At 41.5% G+C, this 15,815-nt stretch overlaps 1 protein-coding gene across 2 annotated transcripts; it reads right to left on the bottom strand.

The window, feature by feature from the left end:
- Window positions 1-5,741: 5,741 nt before the first annotated feature.
- trim8a (tripartite motif containing 8a) lies at window positions 5,742-15,651 on the bottom strand. Of its 2 annotated transcripts, none has more exons than XM_028604143.1 (7): window positions 15,267-15,651; window positions 13,810-14,412; window positions 9,076-9,171; window positions 8,100-8,333; window positions 7,827-7,858; window positions 7,134-7,249; window positions 5,742-6,999 (listed from the first exon to the last, which is right to left on the bottom strand). In XM_028604143.1, the coding sequence occupies exons 2-7, from the start codon at window positions 14,377-14,379 to the stop codon at window positions 6,341-6,343; spliced, it is 1,707 nt and encodes a 568-aa protein (XP_028459944.1). In that variant the 5' UTR covers window positions 14,380-14,412; window positions 15,267-15,651; the 3' UTR covers window positions 5,742-6,340. The 2 variants fall into 2 exon arrangements, with proteins under 2 accessions (XP_028459944.1, XP_028459945.1); XM_028604144.1 differs by having other exon boundaries at window positions 15,271-15,651.
- Between the last annotated feature and the right edge of the window lie 164 nt (window positions 15,652-15,815).

The following is a 15,815-nucleotide window of genomic DNA, read 5'->3' as shown; positions in this document are numbered from 1 at the left end:
AGTTGTACTTTACTGTATAATAAAGAATTTATCTGGAAGATAACTGTCAACTTCAAAAAGCCAATAAACCACAGTCCAGTTAAAAGTTATGCCCATCTGTCACAGTTATCATTCTGTTATCATTTCTGTGGGAAGAGCCAGCAGGCTGCAGGCGCCACGAAGATAAGACTGGAGGAGGAGATACAGGGAAAGCGATAGGAGAAATCAGAAAAATGAGCCGCATTGTGGAGTAAAAAGTGCAATATTTCCCTGAGATGGAGTGGAAGTATAAAGTTGCATAAAATGGAAATACTCAAGTACAAGTACCTCGAATTTGTACTTAAGTACGGTACTTGATTAAAGTGAAGTCACAGCTCTCCTGTCTCTGCATGATGATGGGCAGCATGTCTGTGGCACAGTAGGAGAGGGAAAAGCTGAGGGAGAAACTGCTAAACAAGCCACACCGCTGAGCAGCTGATGTCCATTAGACAAGTTTTGTCCCAACAAATAAGTCATGCCATTTGCGGCCATGGTAACATGAGAAATGACCACCTGTGTGATGTCCTTGATGGCAGCATTCAGCTAACAAGATAACAAGAGACAGGATTAAGGAGGAGGAGGAGGGTAGGGTTGCTTTAATCAGAGGAAGCTTAGATAGATGATTTAGCATTATTAGGGTAAGGTGGGGAGCGAAGGGAAGGGAAGCAACAAGATGAGTAACCCTCATGTCACCTTGGCTCGGAGCAGGCGCTGCTGCTTCTTATTTTCTGACTCATAAACCACGTCCAACTCGGTGTACGCTGAGTGGGAGTTTTGTGAACCTTTATACCACTTTTATTGGGCATAAGGGTTTTATGGTGCAGCGTCTGTGTGGTGCGTTAACGTCCTTAACCTTTGATGTAGAGGTTAAAGCTGCGTCCAGGGCAGGCTTTGTGTCTGTAGCATAGGCAACAACAGTCTGCTGGTTAACACGGTGAAGCATGTTGAAAGAAATGTTACTGAAAATGAGACATCACTCACTGCCAGATCAAATGTCTTGTGGGAAGTGTTCCTCCTATTCGTCAAACTTGAACTTACCTTCATGTCAAACTCCACTGGCATTTGGGGGACAGTGTTAGCAGTTCTTTCTTTTTGCTGACACTCATTTACTTTAAATGTGAGTCCTTTTTTATATATGTGCACTATAAACATAGCTTTACTTGTCTATTCTTTGAATTATATGCTTCTATGTCACATAGTTCATCTGTTCTTCCATATTTTTATGTTAAACCTGAAATTAGGAATTTAATTATACAGTTAAACTGTCCAAATGACAGCGAGGACATGACCTTTTTACAGCTTCAAATGAGCAGAAAATGTCACAACTCTCTAAAAAGCTTGTGAAATATAATACAAGTCTATCCATCAACCATATGGTGAGAATGGGTGCAGACAAAAAAAAATTATCTGGAAAAAGGTTGGCCTCATTAATGTTCAGTACATTAAGAGAGGGCTTAGAACTGCTCATCTGTGGAAGTATTATAGATCAGCATACTGTAGTCTACATGGATTACTGATTTTTAATACAAATGGTTGATGATTGGAAAGTACCACGAAGTACAGTGAGAGCAATTAAGTACAAAATAATCCAACTTCATCTTTGCCAGAAGTAGTTTCATCATCATAAATACTGCTGATGCTGAGTCACAATTTCTTTACGCCACTCTCATCAAATAGCTGTTGGCATGTGATTCGAAATAAGATGATGCAGCATTGCGGTTGGTGTAGTTGACCAGGGTGATGAAAGACTGGTTCACCCAAACCAAAACGCTACAGGTACTATCCTGAAGAATAGCAGTATTTATTACGGTAACAAAACACAGTGGATTGCAATTTTCAACCCTGCTGAGTTTGGAGGTTCTGTGTTCAATAGTTTACCAGTGGAAGAAAGAGTCATGGATTCCCAACCACCAATAAAAAGAAAAGCAGAAGAAGAACAGCTCAGTGGAGAACCGCTGCTCTTCAGCGTTATACTGCCCGCTCTAAACACACACACACAAACATATAAACATGATATCATTAACAGCGTATCACAGTTCCAAACATGTCCTCTTCATGCCGACTGAGTGAATCCATCCAGATATGTGCCATGGTTGCCAGGGGCCTGTCGTCTGTCCACCTGCAGCTGTCTGCCTGTCTGGTGATCTGGGCCAGGTTGGCATAAGGCAGTAGGACAGTTCAACACTCTGTGATATTGAATAAGGGTTTCAGTCTGCACTAGTAAATGTACTCTGATAGAGAGCCTCGATGTCAAGGCCACTATAGGGAGAACCAGGTAACAAATAGACATACGGATAGTATAGTATTTCTGACTAATGTATGTGACGTGTAGTGTGTAAAAACATTGTAGGCTACATTTAGTTCATTCAAGTGTCAATCCACATTCAAATGTTGGAATGAAGATGATTTTGGAAAGTAACATCACTGTCAATGTCGCTACATTGAACCCGAGAGACAGTTACCGGGGGATTTTTAGCGGGTTTTTTTTACTTTTAAAAAGTGCCACTTCAAAGAATGTATGTTCATCTGAGAAGTTGTTTGTTTGCTAAATACCTGGCAGAAACAACTTCCTGTTTGCTAGCTCGTCATCGACACATCATCATGACCAGACCACAAGATCTCTCACACACACACACACACACACACACACACACACACACACACACACACACACACACACACACACACACACACACACACACACACACACACACACACACACACACACACAATTCCTTAATTGTCCAACAAACTGTTGATATATCTTATGGACAAAAGTTCATAAAATTAAAGTTTAATTTAGGATGCAATAACTCTATAACTAATAATTTCTACTACAGCCTTTTAGAGAAAAAAAATGTGGAATAAAAGTATGCATCTGCAATAATAATAATAATAATAATAATAATAATCATAAAGCTAAGTGCAGTACTTCATTAAAGATATTTTATTAGTTTCCACCTCTGACACTTGCATGTGTCACTCCAGTGTGGTCCAAAGTTACTATGGCAACATCTGAGGCACGCCACTGTATTCTCACACAATAACTGCATACAGCTGTTCTCTACAGAGGGAGTCTAAAACACCTACCATATTCATATATACAAACTGGTACAGTTACTCTGCACACACCCTTCCTGTCTGTGCTTATTTCACTTATATACAGTACATTGTTTTATTGTTGCCTGTTTCCCTTCAGCTGAAACTCGACAGAAGACTGGTTAATATTACTTTGATTTCCACAGGCAAAAATAAACCTGGAGATCAATAAACATTGGCCATGGATCTTTTTCTTTGATGTTTTTGCCCTGTGTGTATGTGTGTGTGTATGTGTGTGTACACTGTTATCCTGGATTGGAGTTTTGGCACTGATTTCAAAGACCTTATCAGATGAAGGTTAGCATTCTGCATGGTTGATGAATAGCCACTCTGTATGCATTATGCTGTACATGTCCATGTTCCTGTCAGTGATACTGGAAGGACTGCTGAGAATCTGTGTGCCCAGACTAACAGCACTAATGGCCACTTGTTTATTCCACATCCTATGATACTTAAGGCTGCCATGTCAGCCACTTCTCACATCTACCCCTGAACTGACGGGACAGTTATGCAAGCTGTGCAAATGTATTGGGACAATGTCAATATTATTCATCAAAGGCCTGAGTTACAGAGGAAAACCCCACCCTCAACTGCTGTATATCAGTCTGTGATGTTCAGTAGATTCCAGGAGTTATTCTTTGATGAAGCGTTTATCAGTGCAGAAATGGTAAATCTACAAAGCCCATTCTAAGGGACTGACACCGATATTTTTAAGATATTTGCCTTAAGCAGAAGTGGATCTGTGGCTGCGATGTGAATGTTACAGAGCTATTACTGACATCTCAGGATGCAAACATCTGTTACAGTATCAACATTTTAACAAATGTAAATATACCCTGAGAATATAATAAATTCTGGGCAAGAAAATGTGTATGTGAAAGATTCAGAGAGTGTCCACTGTAAAAACTAGATCTAGCCATTGACTAAAGTACACAAACAGGTGCACAACAGCTGAAAGTTCCCCATGCATTGAAAACACACACACAAACACTACAGGCTTATGTCCTGTTGCAGGCACGGTGTGTTGTACTCATATACATACAGCTCCAACACACCTGCCACAACAGAGCACAGCTGTCAAGTACATCACCCTTTACCTTATATGTAACCTCACTGTGCACGCACGCGCACACACACACACACACACACACACACACACACACACACACACACACACAAGAATCGACTCACACTAAGCCTGCACACAAGGTGGTACAAACCAAACACACAAAGCTGCACACCTTTCTTTTTTCCAAGCTTGTGCTAATACAAATGTTGGTAAATTACTATGTAATGATCCGCAGTAGGCATTCCAAAATCTTGTTAAATTTTGTAGATTGTATAAAATAAGACAGAATTCAAACATTTAAATCCCTAATTTTTGATGATTTTACAGTTTAAAATGGCAACGTTGATATAAACAGCAGCTACAGATGAAATTATTTATATGGATTCAATTAATGGTTTGGCCTCCTTCAGGATATCTACTGTATGTTTTATTAATAACACAGAAGGAACGGTGCTCAAGGGGAATGCTAATAGGCTTACACACACTCTCACACACACACACACACAGTCAGAATCATGCCACACTGTAACTAAACCTCAGCTCCTCCTTCTCCTACTCTGCCTTATGTGTTCACTGCTAAAAGGGGCCGGGTTCTTTGGGAAATTTAAGAAATGTATTCACTCTCTTGAATAAAAAAAAAGAGAAAAGGAGAACGAAACAGGAAGACAGAACATTTTATAACCTATAAATAAGTGATGTGTCTCACTTGCTCTGTATTTCCCCCCTCTCTAACATTCCTACCTTTCTCCTCTCCTCCCTCTAAGCCGTCCACCCCGCCCCTCAGCTCCCTCCCTCTATCTCATGGTCTAGCTGGGGGGTGGGGGGGTGATGAAAGGAGTATGAGTGACAGATAAGTAGATGACTATGCTGTCCCAGCTCTCATTAAAACTCTGCGCTTATATCATCTGCCGCTCAAATCCTCCTCCTCCTATGTGTCGAGCCCCGGCAAATGATACCTCGAGAGAGTCGGGAGATGAAGAGAGAGAGCTGAGGGGAGGGAGGTGCTGCTCATCAGTTATTCCTGTTCTCTGACCTAACTTGACAATGAGCTCCAATAATGAGACAAAGAGGGATGAGACAGAGATTTTGCCAGAGACCAGGATGTTGACAAGGAAGTGAACTGTCCTAAATTGGCAGATAATGGGCTTGCTGTGGCCTGGTCTGTAACAAATCATTGTCCAAACCTCCTCCACCGTGTTCTACGATTCCTCTGAATGCGGTAGATCTTAAACATGTGGTCATCCAGTGTTTTTTTCCATTTACAACCCTTTGAGCCTATGAATAGATTGTGGGTGAATTGCAGGGTGGGATGCACTGCAATAATGGCTTTGCTTCTTTTTTTGTGGTTAAAATGTACCTTTTTTTTTTTTTACAGAAGTTATGACATTTCAACTGTAACCCAGTGAGTTAAACTGTAAAACCTCTTAACCTAAACAAACCAAACTATGTTTCTCAGTACAAAGAATACCATACAGTTTACACTATAAGCATGGATAAAAGCCCACAAAATTACATAAAAGTGTAAACTTAAAATGCTTAAATTATGACAAAAAGGTAAATTAATATGCTTGTTTATTCAATATTTTCCACTGATTTTGGTTTATTCATAATCTTGTATAAAAATTCATGAAAAACCTGACAAGCATTTGGAGTCCAGTGTGTTTTTAAAGCCACATGGACTTTGGAGTGCATGGAGAGGCTCCCTGCATGCTTTCGGCCACAAACAGGAAATAATCAAGAGCTAGGAACTTGCAAGTACAATAAGAGCATGTTAACAGTCTTTTTAGGCACTGAAGTCTCTGGTGTCCTATGACAGGACCCGTGATGAAGGATATGTTGTTTCTTTAGTTCACCGTTTGAATGGATTTAAGACTACATTATTCACATTAGCACTTCCAGTCAAATTGAAACAGAAAATAAATAAAAATACTAACTCCGTTTTGAAAATTAGAACATTATTACTGTCACTGTGATTTAGGAAGTAAACAGGATAACAACATTAACAGGGCAGGGGTTTCCCAAAATGGGGTCAAGTAAATTACATTATCATGAAGGCGTGTTGCAGACACAAACTGAACCAAAATGGAAAGGAACAAAAAGCAAACATGGAAATTCTGATTTCATAAAAACGGAACAAATGCTGATTCTGGTATATTACTTGGTCCCATAATGCTTGGTTGAAGACTGGCCGTACAGGCCGTAGAAGTCAGGGTGCCTGGCTGCCTGGGAGGCTTCCATCAGTCCCCTCATGGGAAAATGCTGCAGTGGTTGGCTTGCAGGTAGCGTGGCATGTGGGGGAAACTCCTGAGAGGTCATGGAGGGGAAGGAGTCCGATGCTGGATACGGAGGCCGGGCACGAGCAGCAGAGGCCCTGGAGCAGCAGCAGTTATTCAGAGTGCACATCAGTACTTTCCTCCCTTCGTACATGGCTTGTTGCGAGGCACCTCCACTGGAGAAATGGGAGGAGGGGAATATGGTCCCTGAGTGGTGGCTAGAGCTGGACCCTAGACCCACCATGTGATGGGCTGGAGTGTCAAGGAGTCGGCTATGGCCGGGGCCATCGTGAGGATTCTGGGAGAGGCCTTCAGAGGAATATATGGATGAAGCACGATGGCTCTGATCAGCCAGGAAGGGTTTTTTGCTGCTGTACAGCAACGGTGGAGGATCGTGGGAGGTGGAGTTTGCGGTGTTACTCTCCAGAAAAGCCATGCCATATTTCCTCTTCTGTAGTCCTGAAGCAGTCCCCATGTGGGAGCCAGCAGAGCTGCTGTGAGACTGGACAATCTCAAGAATAGGCGCCTCATTGAACGGTTCTGAGAAGTAGTGGTGTGGCAGAAAGAGATACTAGTTAATTCTGACCATACTATATCCCAGAGATTGATGTTAAATATCCTAAAATACACTTTTCCCTCATCTTTATTTACTCCTACTTGCAATGTTTTCTTACCTTCCAGCATTTTTCGCATGTTCTTTTCTCTTGTTGAAAGTTCAGATAGCAAATGATTAGAGTTGAGCTGGCCCACTCTGAATGGAGGGATAGCACTACTCATGTGCGAGTTTGACCTATAAAGAAAGAAGAAAAAAGAAAAAAAAAAAAAAAAAAAAAGCGACACATAAAATACTGTGGACCAGATTTAATAAGCCATTTGCACCCTTGCTTGACATGCATTCTCCACCTTAAGACTTGCACTTTACTTGACACAGACTGGAAGCCTACGTTGCTGGTGACGTATACCTTCCATGCAACAGTGAAGTATACATCTCTCCTTTATGCATACACATTTTGAGTAGGATTATGTGAATATTAAAAATGAGATAAAAAAAAAATAAAGTATGGTTGATTGCCTATATCTTCTGTATTTGACAGAGTCCTCCAAATTTGCTCAGGTACATGGAAAATAAATTGCGGTTGGGAAAACAATATTTGATTACAGCAGGATAGTAGTCAGTGCCCCAAAACAAGTGTGCATAAAAGCATCACTGGTTTATTTCAAAGAAATGAACCACTTTGGCATATTAAGAGACTACAATATTTATAAAGTTGATATGCACTTCTATGTACATCCTCACCCTCATCGTCTAACATATGATAAACGCAATCACGTCCCAGGAAAGTAAAAACAGGCGTAGAAATGCTTACCGGTCCATTAGCAGCTGGTAAGGTTTCGTGTTCTGAAAAAGACAAGAAGAAGATCAAATCCACCTTCTGCCTTTGAACCTCTCGCTAACAGCTACCATGAGGAAAACAGAAGAATACATAGACAATGAGCCTGCTGTGGTCTGGCATCAACGTTCGTGCAAATGAGGTTTGTGTGCAACAATGTTGATGCTAAAATACTCTAAAACATTTTCAGCAGGTGTGTGGAATTATGTGCGTTTGTGTGGCTGTATACAGATGTGAATGCATTTGTACCTTCATAAAGTTAATGCCGTCTGCTCTTTTGAAGAACATTTGTACTGAGCTCAGGAGTTTTTCTGCTTCCTGGCGTTTCTCGTTGAGCTGCAAAACCTTCTGGGAGTTTTTCCTCACATACATGGTGTAGGAGCTCTCCAGCATCTGCAGGGTTTCAGCCTGGTTCGCTTCTAGCAGCGCGTGCATCCTCTGATACTGAGCTCTCACACGCTCCTTCAGTTCAGACACTGCATCCTGTGAAGAAAGGACAGGTTGGAGACAAGTCAATTCACACACACACACACACACACACACACACACACACACACACACACACACACACACACACACACACACACACACACACACACACACACACACACACACACACACACACACACCTCTTTTATATGTAAAAATTAATTTACTAGCAATGCAGAGTATGACTGAAAATAGTTGTATAATGTCTTTGGTGGGTCAAGAGGAGGCTCTTGTCATGTCTGAGAAGAAATTACTAAAAGGTCATCACTTTTGAAGGTGCAATATTGAATTACTGGAGTGCCAATTTTAACAAAGAACTTTGCCTTGTTACCAATTATTTCTGCAATTTTTTATCATAAGCATCTCTACTACATTAATTATTATTAACACCATTCAGCAGAAAACAAGTAAAGACCTAGAATCCAATACATATTAATAAATAGATGTGTTCAGTTACTGTAGGTTAAAGTTCAGGGAATCAATACTTTTTGAAGTAGGAAAGTCATTTGCAAATTTGCATTTCCCACCCTAATGCACCAGCCATTCAAAGCTAGAGATAAATTACATTTTCCTTTTCATTTTGCAACAGTGAACAAAGTAGTCATTTCATTACAGCAGCATGTGGACGAAGTAATAACACAAAACCCACATGACGACAAAGATCCAAGGGGCAACTACTGATAATGTTTAGAATAGTGTCTCTGTAAGTACATAAAATGTGCGTGTCGTACTGTACCTTCATCAGCGTCTTGTCTGACTCCAGCTTGGTGAGCTGCTCATCGATGTTCTGAACACGACCATCCAGTCTGCCTTGCTGCCTCATTAGCATGGCCTGTGGAGACATGACATACAAGAGATGGGTTTGACAGATTATCCCCAACAGGATACATTTAAATAAAAAAGCAGCAAACCTGGCTGCTAATTCATGAGTAACTAAGACATGAATCTCAACCTCCCGATCCACAATCCAGATTTGACAGAGGAAACAACAGCTGCCAGCAGCAACCACATGCATTTATCAATGAGGAAAGCACCAGCATAGGAAAACACAATTGTCCATCTCTAATTGCTTCTAAGTTTGTCAGGGTGACAACATCAAGTGAAGTCCATTGTTGGGATCAGCCTACTTCCTCTGTTGGCTGAATCAGAGTGCAAAAAGAGCCAAAGGCCAGTAAAAAGAGCACAGAAGAAAACATAATCCTTCTCCATTTACTGCAGGAGATGGAAATCCATCTACAGTGACATACTGACAGCTAACTAGGAACAAGGGAGGGCAGGTACACTTTTTAATGAACTGTATCTACATGGGAAAGGCACCATGCCCAAATAAAAGAAACCCTGCTGTCATGGCAACAAAGCAGTGTGTATGTACTTATATGTGAAAGCTGAAGTGTATGTGAGGGAGAAAAAAGCGGGGGTGTCTCACTACCCCTCTCTGCGTTCTCATTTTGCCACATGCATCACTCCCATTGTTTGCATTGGCCTCTGTGTCAGTGACAGATTGTCATGTCTGTGTGCATAATGCTGGGATCTGCTCTCTCCCTCCGCATGAGTGTGCATGGGAGAAAGAGAACGAGAGGAAAAGTGCTATTGGGCTCTGCTTGCACATGCCAAGAACGGACAAAAAGAAAGTGAGAATGAGTGAAACCAACAGAGGGAAAGTTTGAATCAAAAAAGAGAGATACGGAGAATGAGAACATTCCTGTGGTCTCTAGTGAGCAAGTTTCAGGGCAGCTACGTTGTGGTATCACAGCAACAGGCCTCTTCAGCTGCTTACAACACTCATGGAGTCTTATGTACAACAACTGGCTGGCAACTATACTATACCACAGTGAGCACTTTCAACAGTCCATCAGTTTCTAAAACAAAACAGCAAAGAAATGATCTTAAATGCCAGCCAATTCATAATACTACACCCGCTTTTGCTTGTTTGTATGTTCTTTAAATCGTCCTTTTAGTGAAGTGCTAACAATTTTCAGCAGGGTAATATTTGTCTCTTTGAGTTCACGTTTAAGATAACTTGGATCATGACGTGGCCTTTGACTATTGTCAAAAGATGCACTAACAAGGGAAATACCACATAATAAACAAAAGCAGAATTTAAAGTGACATTTTGGGCTACTTAGGGACAGCGGAACAACCTGTAAACACATTGGCATACTATCACCATATACAGTTGTTGGTGAATGTAAACAGTAGCCTAATTTCACATCCAGCAGAGTAGGACCAACATTCAAATTCATTTGGCTTCATGTCTCTGGCCACCCAACAAATATATGTCCACTAATCATTCACCTGTTAGCACTGTTAAGGTCTCCACCAACTCCTATCTGGCTTCTGAGCAGCTAAACGCTCCTCAATGTTAGCTAGTCTCTGACTGATTGTCCAACTTCTGAGTGTGTGAATTTCTCCACTATATAGTGTCCTAAGAAAATCCACAATGGAAAGACAAAAGTATTGTTTTCACTACTTTCTGCTAACAATCCCACAATGCAATGCATGTGTGTCTATTAAAGGGAGTAGTGAATAAGTGAATAAGGGAGTGATTTCAGACACAGCCTCTAACTGTTAGCTAATTGCTGCCTTTGTCAGTCTGCTATTTAGTGCTGGGCAGGAAGTGTACATTGGTTTTTATCAAAGCTGTTTTAGCTGCTTGCTGTGGCTGGAAACATTGCTGATGAGAGCGGTGAGGGTGAACCAAATCAGTAAAGTTGCCATTAGGCCATAAAACCAAAGTCCCAATTGAAATACACTAAAAAGCTCCGTAGAGCTGAGGAGAAATGCAGAGATGGGTGATTATTATCAGTGGGTTCGTCGCTACCGAGAGACCCCTTTCAGATGACACGGAGTCATTTAATCTATTGTTCCTACAAAAATATTGATCAGAGCAGCTTAAAACATTGTATTTTCAATAATAAGACCATGAATGCTGCATCCCTGTTGCAGTTCCAACAGTCAGCATTGAAGGGGTCTCACTTGGAAGTCATTTTCTCACATGAAACTGGCAGTATTCATGTTGAAAAGTGTGTGGTCCTTAATTATGTGTCACACACTCATAGCACATCTCCACACTATACTGTATATTGCTTATACAGGCAGTTTTAGCTCAACAGTCCTCTTCAAACAACCCATAACACCTGACTCTGACCTACAAACTCACGTGGCACCTAGTTACTTGGCTGTTTCTTGTTTCATCCAGTTTTTCATGTATACTACTGCGTGCACAATACTTTTCATACAGCACACCTGCACTGGTATCTCACACCTTCTGTGTGACTGTTTTGACAAAAACAGGAATGAACACTTTGTTGGGATGTTTGCTTTCGTAAACACTGTGTGCTATGTGACTTGGGTTCACGTAATGGCAACAGCTTCACTGTGACTAGATGCTTCTGCTCAACAACTGTCTTCCTCATTTCGCCATGTTTTCTCCAATCCCCTTTTTGTCTTGTGTGCTTGAAATAGCATAAGGGGACGGGAGGGAACTGTCTGCTTGCTGATCTCTCTGTAGCAGCGTGAAAGCCTACCTTTATCAAGATTAAATCCAACAATGATCACTTTCCCCATTGTCCTATTTAGGCATCCAGACACCCGCGGGTTGCCAGGAAGCTCATGTTTAAATGAGGAGCCTCAGGCTCAATGAACAGAGAGTCTCTTTCACAATCAACTGACAACTATTCCCTACTTCTGATGTCAATGGACTGCCCTCAGCATTCTGGGGAACTGACTCACTTCAGCCCAGATACAAGAAACTGCAAACTGCAGAGCTTCCATGAGCAATGGTTTCCTGCTGAGGTGCCTGAGAAAACCAAGGTGAGGCTGTGTGGGAGGACTCCTCCTCCGCCTGTCCCAGGGACGACATAACTATTATATTACTCTTCCTTTATAGTCTTGAAATTACCAGCAAGCCTGCAAAAGGTTACTGTAAAAGTCTCCTTTGAGAGCCAAAGAAAACCAAAGATATGAACACAGCTACATTGGTTTTTCCCTTTTTGTTTATCCCAAAAGTAACAAGAGTGCTGCCAGGGGAATTTAAAATCCTTTTTACCAAAATAGACTACAGCTCTGTCAAAGAGAACAACCTCTAAGTAAGAAATGAAGAGAAGCCACTCAGCCTCAAATTACTTGAAGAAATGAACCAGCATACAAAAAGCCTAACTTTTGGCCATTGCCACATTTATCAGAATTAGAGTGCACTCTGCGTCTGAAGGCTCAAACATGGACAGTGTTAATCTGAGAAGAGCCAGGAACTCTGATTCGTGGATAACTCCATTTACCCTGCAGACATACAGTTGTGAAAGAACAGAAAGATGGGTGGGTGTGTGCATGTGTGTGCGTAGAGAGCAGCTGTAGAAAGGGCTGAACAGACATCTTTTGTCCCAATAATAGCTCTGACCCAGAGCAACAGTTTGCACTAAAGACTCAAGACAACCGATTTAGAACTTTGTGATCCACACACTGGAAAGAAATGTGTCTGTAACTTTCCCAACTGGAATAATGCGATCACCAAACGTATCTACAAGAAAGCAACGCGGCAGATGCTCCGCAGGATGAAACAGGGAAGAAATGTGTATAAGGCCGTGTGGGTGGTTGTTTTTTTACACCTTGCCACTTACATTAGACTTGTGAGAAGAGAACTGAAATAATCTATAGAACTAAGGAAAATACAGAACCCTGGCCTTGTGCAAAACCCATTCTTCTATTCATCCAGAGTTTAACCCTACCAAGACTGTTCATTATTTACCTACTTTTAGTTAGATTAACACACAAACTGTAGAATCTATTTTCCTCTTTTCTAACCTTTTTTCTCCCTGAAAATTTCCAACTTCCGGTGGTGAATGGTTAAAAAGCAAAGTTATAAACTTGCTGGCTTGCGAACAATTTCACAAATCACCACGTTTCCTTCTCACGAAAACAGTATTTCAATTCGTTTATCAGCCTCTGCAGCCTTGCCAGTGTTCATTTCCTCCTAAACAAATCCTGAAAACTGATCAGGCTAGCTAACATAAACAAACTACATGTGGATCCACCCCCACTGCACAGGGGTCATCGTTTCCGGTGGATGCAGATTGCATCACATCACTTACCCGAGGGCAAAGGGTGGCTAATGTGAAGGCGTGGCAGTGTAGAATGGGCGGTGTGATCAAGGTTAAAAGCTGTTTGGGACATATGCCTAGATGTGTGTGTGTGTGTGTGTGTGTGTGTGTGTGTGCTATCATCTAGCCCGAGGGGTGGCTTTCACCTGTCCAGTCCTATTACGTCAGATAAGATTAAAAGGAAGAGGCAAAGAGAGAAGGCCTTTATAGACCGATGAACTGAAAGAAATTGCGGCTTCCTTGAAATTCAAAGAAGAATCCATCGAAGAAAGTGCATCTATCAAATCTTTTGACAGTCACCTTACTGTCAGCTGATAGTTTCAAGTGAATGGGTAAGTAAGAGAGTACTGTATGCGTGGGAGCAATTTATGTACCTGCATTTGTATGCGTTGCGTATCCACATCGCAGACTGTGTGTCTTTGGTTAGTGCAGTGAGAGATGCAGCAGAACGCACACAGAGCCACCTGCTCTTCCTCACAGTGGAGAAGCCTGTACTCCTCATGACTGGGACAGGTCCAAGCGCTCAGCTCCTCAGCATCAACTAACAGGTGTCCCGGGGCTGCACATGGCTGCTGTAGGTGTGTCTGGATATGAGTTTGGCAGCAGGGCTCCTTACAGCGCAGACAGACCTTCCGCACAGGCAGAGGGGGGCCTCGTCTGCAGAGGACACAGTGCAGCACAGCAGGGACTTTGTCAGTGTTCAGTGCGTTAAACCGCTTCACTATGTTGGCAAGCTTAAAGTTCTTCTCCAGCGTGGGTTTCTGCTCGTAGTCATGGTTGCATTCGGGACAGCGGACCGCAGCGTTGTCTTTGGCCCAAGCCTCAGAGATGCAACCCTTGCAGAAGTTGTGCTTGCATGGCAGCTGAATGGGTTCATCAAAGACATTCAGGCAAATGGGACACAGAAGCTCCTCTTCAAAGCAGTTTTTCCAACTTTCATCCATGACGTCAGCTGGATCCAAACTGATGCTGTGGGACTAAAAAGAGAACAAACTGAAAATTAATTCCTAAACATGGAATACTGTTATATAAAGAAATACCCTTGTGAAAATTAAGCCTACCACATCGTATTTCTACTTGACATACACATACATACACATATATATATATACACATACATACACATATATATATATATATATATATATATATATATATATATATATATATATATATATATATATATATATACACACACATATATATATATATATATATATATATATATATAGTCTAAAATAGAATAGAAAGGTATATATATATATATATATATATATATATATATATATATATATATATATATATATATATATATATATATATATATATATATTTATTGTCTAAAATGGAATAGAAAGGTGTGGGCCATGCAAACCCACGGGTAGAGAAATTATTTTGAGGTAAATGCGTATGAAGAATTATAGGCCTATATCATAACTGGACAATAATTAGCAAATGGAGCATTAGCAGGCGACGACTCCACTTAAAAGAAACGGGTCAGATTAACTCAAGTGTCCTACAAAGTCCAACCTCAGTGAAACTTCGACAACACATGCCAAACTATTATCACAATCAAACAATTCACATTACGTACAATGACAATATAACATTTAGCTTCTACATTCGTTGGGGAATTCACGACAGGACGGTACAAGCTGTGGCGTTTGAAAGCAAGTGACAACTTGCTTCAGAATAACACTAGAAATGTCACTCTGGGCTACACTGACATTTTATTTTTACGCACAGATACTCGTTCCTACTGTCAATAAAGCATTATAGTAGTCCAATGAAACATATTAGATGCGTTCTTATAGAAGAAAAGCAACGTTACCAACTATTTATTTTTCATGTCGACGGCAGACTCCGATGCACCTATAACGCCGAGCTTCGCATCCAGCCCGCGATGAGATCTAGCTCCTCCGTTTAGATTACAGCAGTGTGTCCGACCTACTCCTCAACGTCGGGAATTTTATAACAATCCCGGCTGTTATTCGGCTGGTTTCGCTTTCCCGTCAACTCGGAGTAATATTTAACGGTAAGTGCAGGCAGATTGCGACTCGTCGGTAGGGAGCTCAGTGCTTCCACACCGACTGCCCCCCTCCGATAACGTGACCCGTCAGAGTTGATACATCGACGGGGAGGAGCCGAGAGGAGGAAGACAAGGGAACCATAAGGGAACGGCCACAGCAAACTCTACCGGAGAGATTGTAAATGACCAGGAGACATTTGTGTGACCTGGCATCCTTTGCACCATGGTTTCTAAAGAGAATCCTGGCTGGCTGGGAAAGAGGCCCCCAGGGGCCCATGAGAGGGTTAGTGCATGACTGGAAACATTGAAAACAGTTATGTATGCCATATGTTAAACCCTTTATAAAATGTG

The sequence above is a fragment of the Perca flavescens genome, chromosome 17 (assembly GCF_004354835.1).
Source record: "Perca flavescens isolate YP-PL-M2 chromosome 17, PFLA_1.0, whole genome shotgun sequence".
NCBI lineage: Eukaryota > Metazoa > Chordata > Actinopteri > Perciformes > Percidae > Perca > Perca flavescens.
This window is presented reverse-complemented; position numbering and strand designations above follow the sequence as displayed.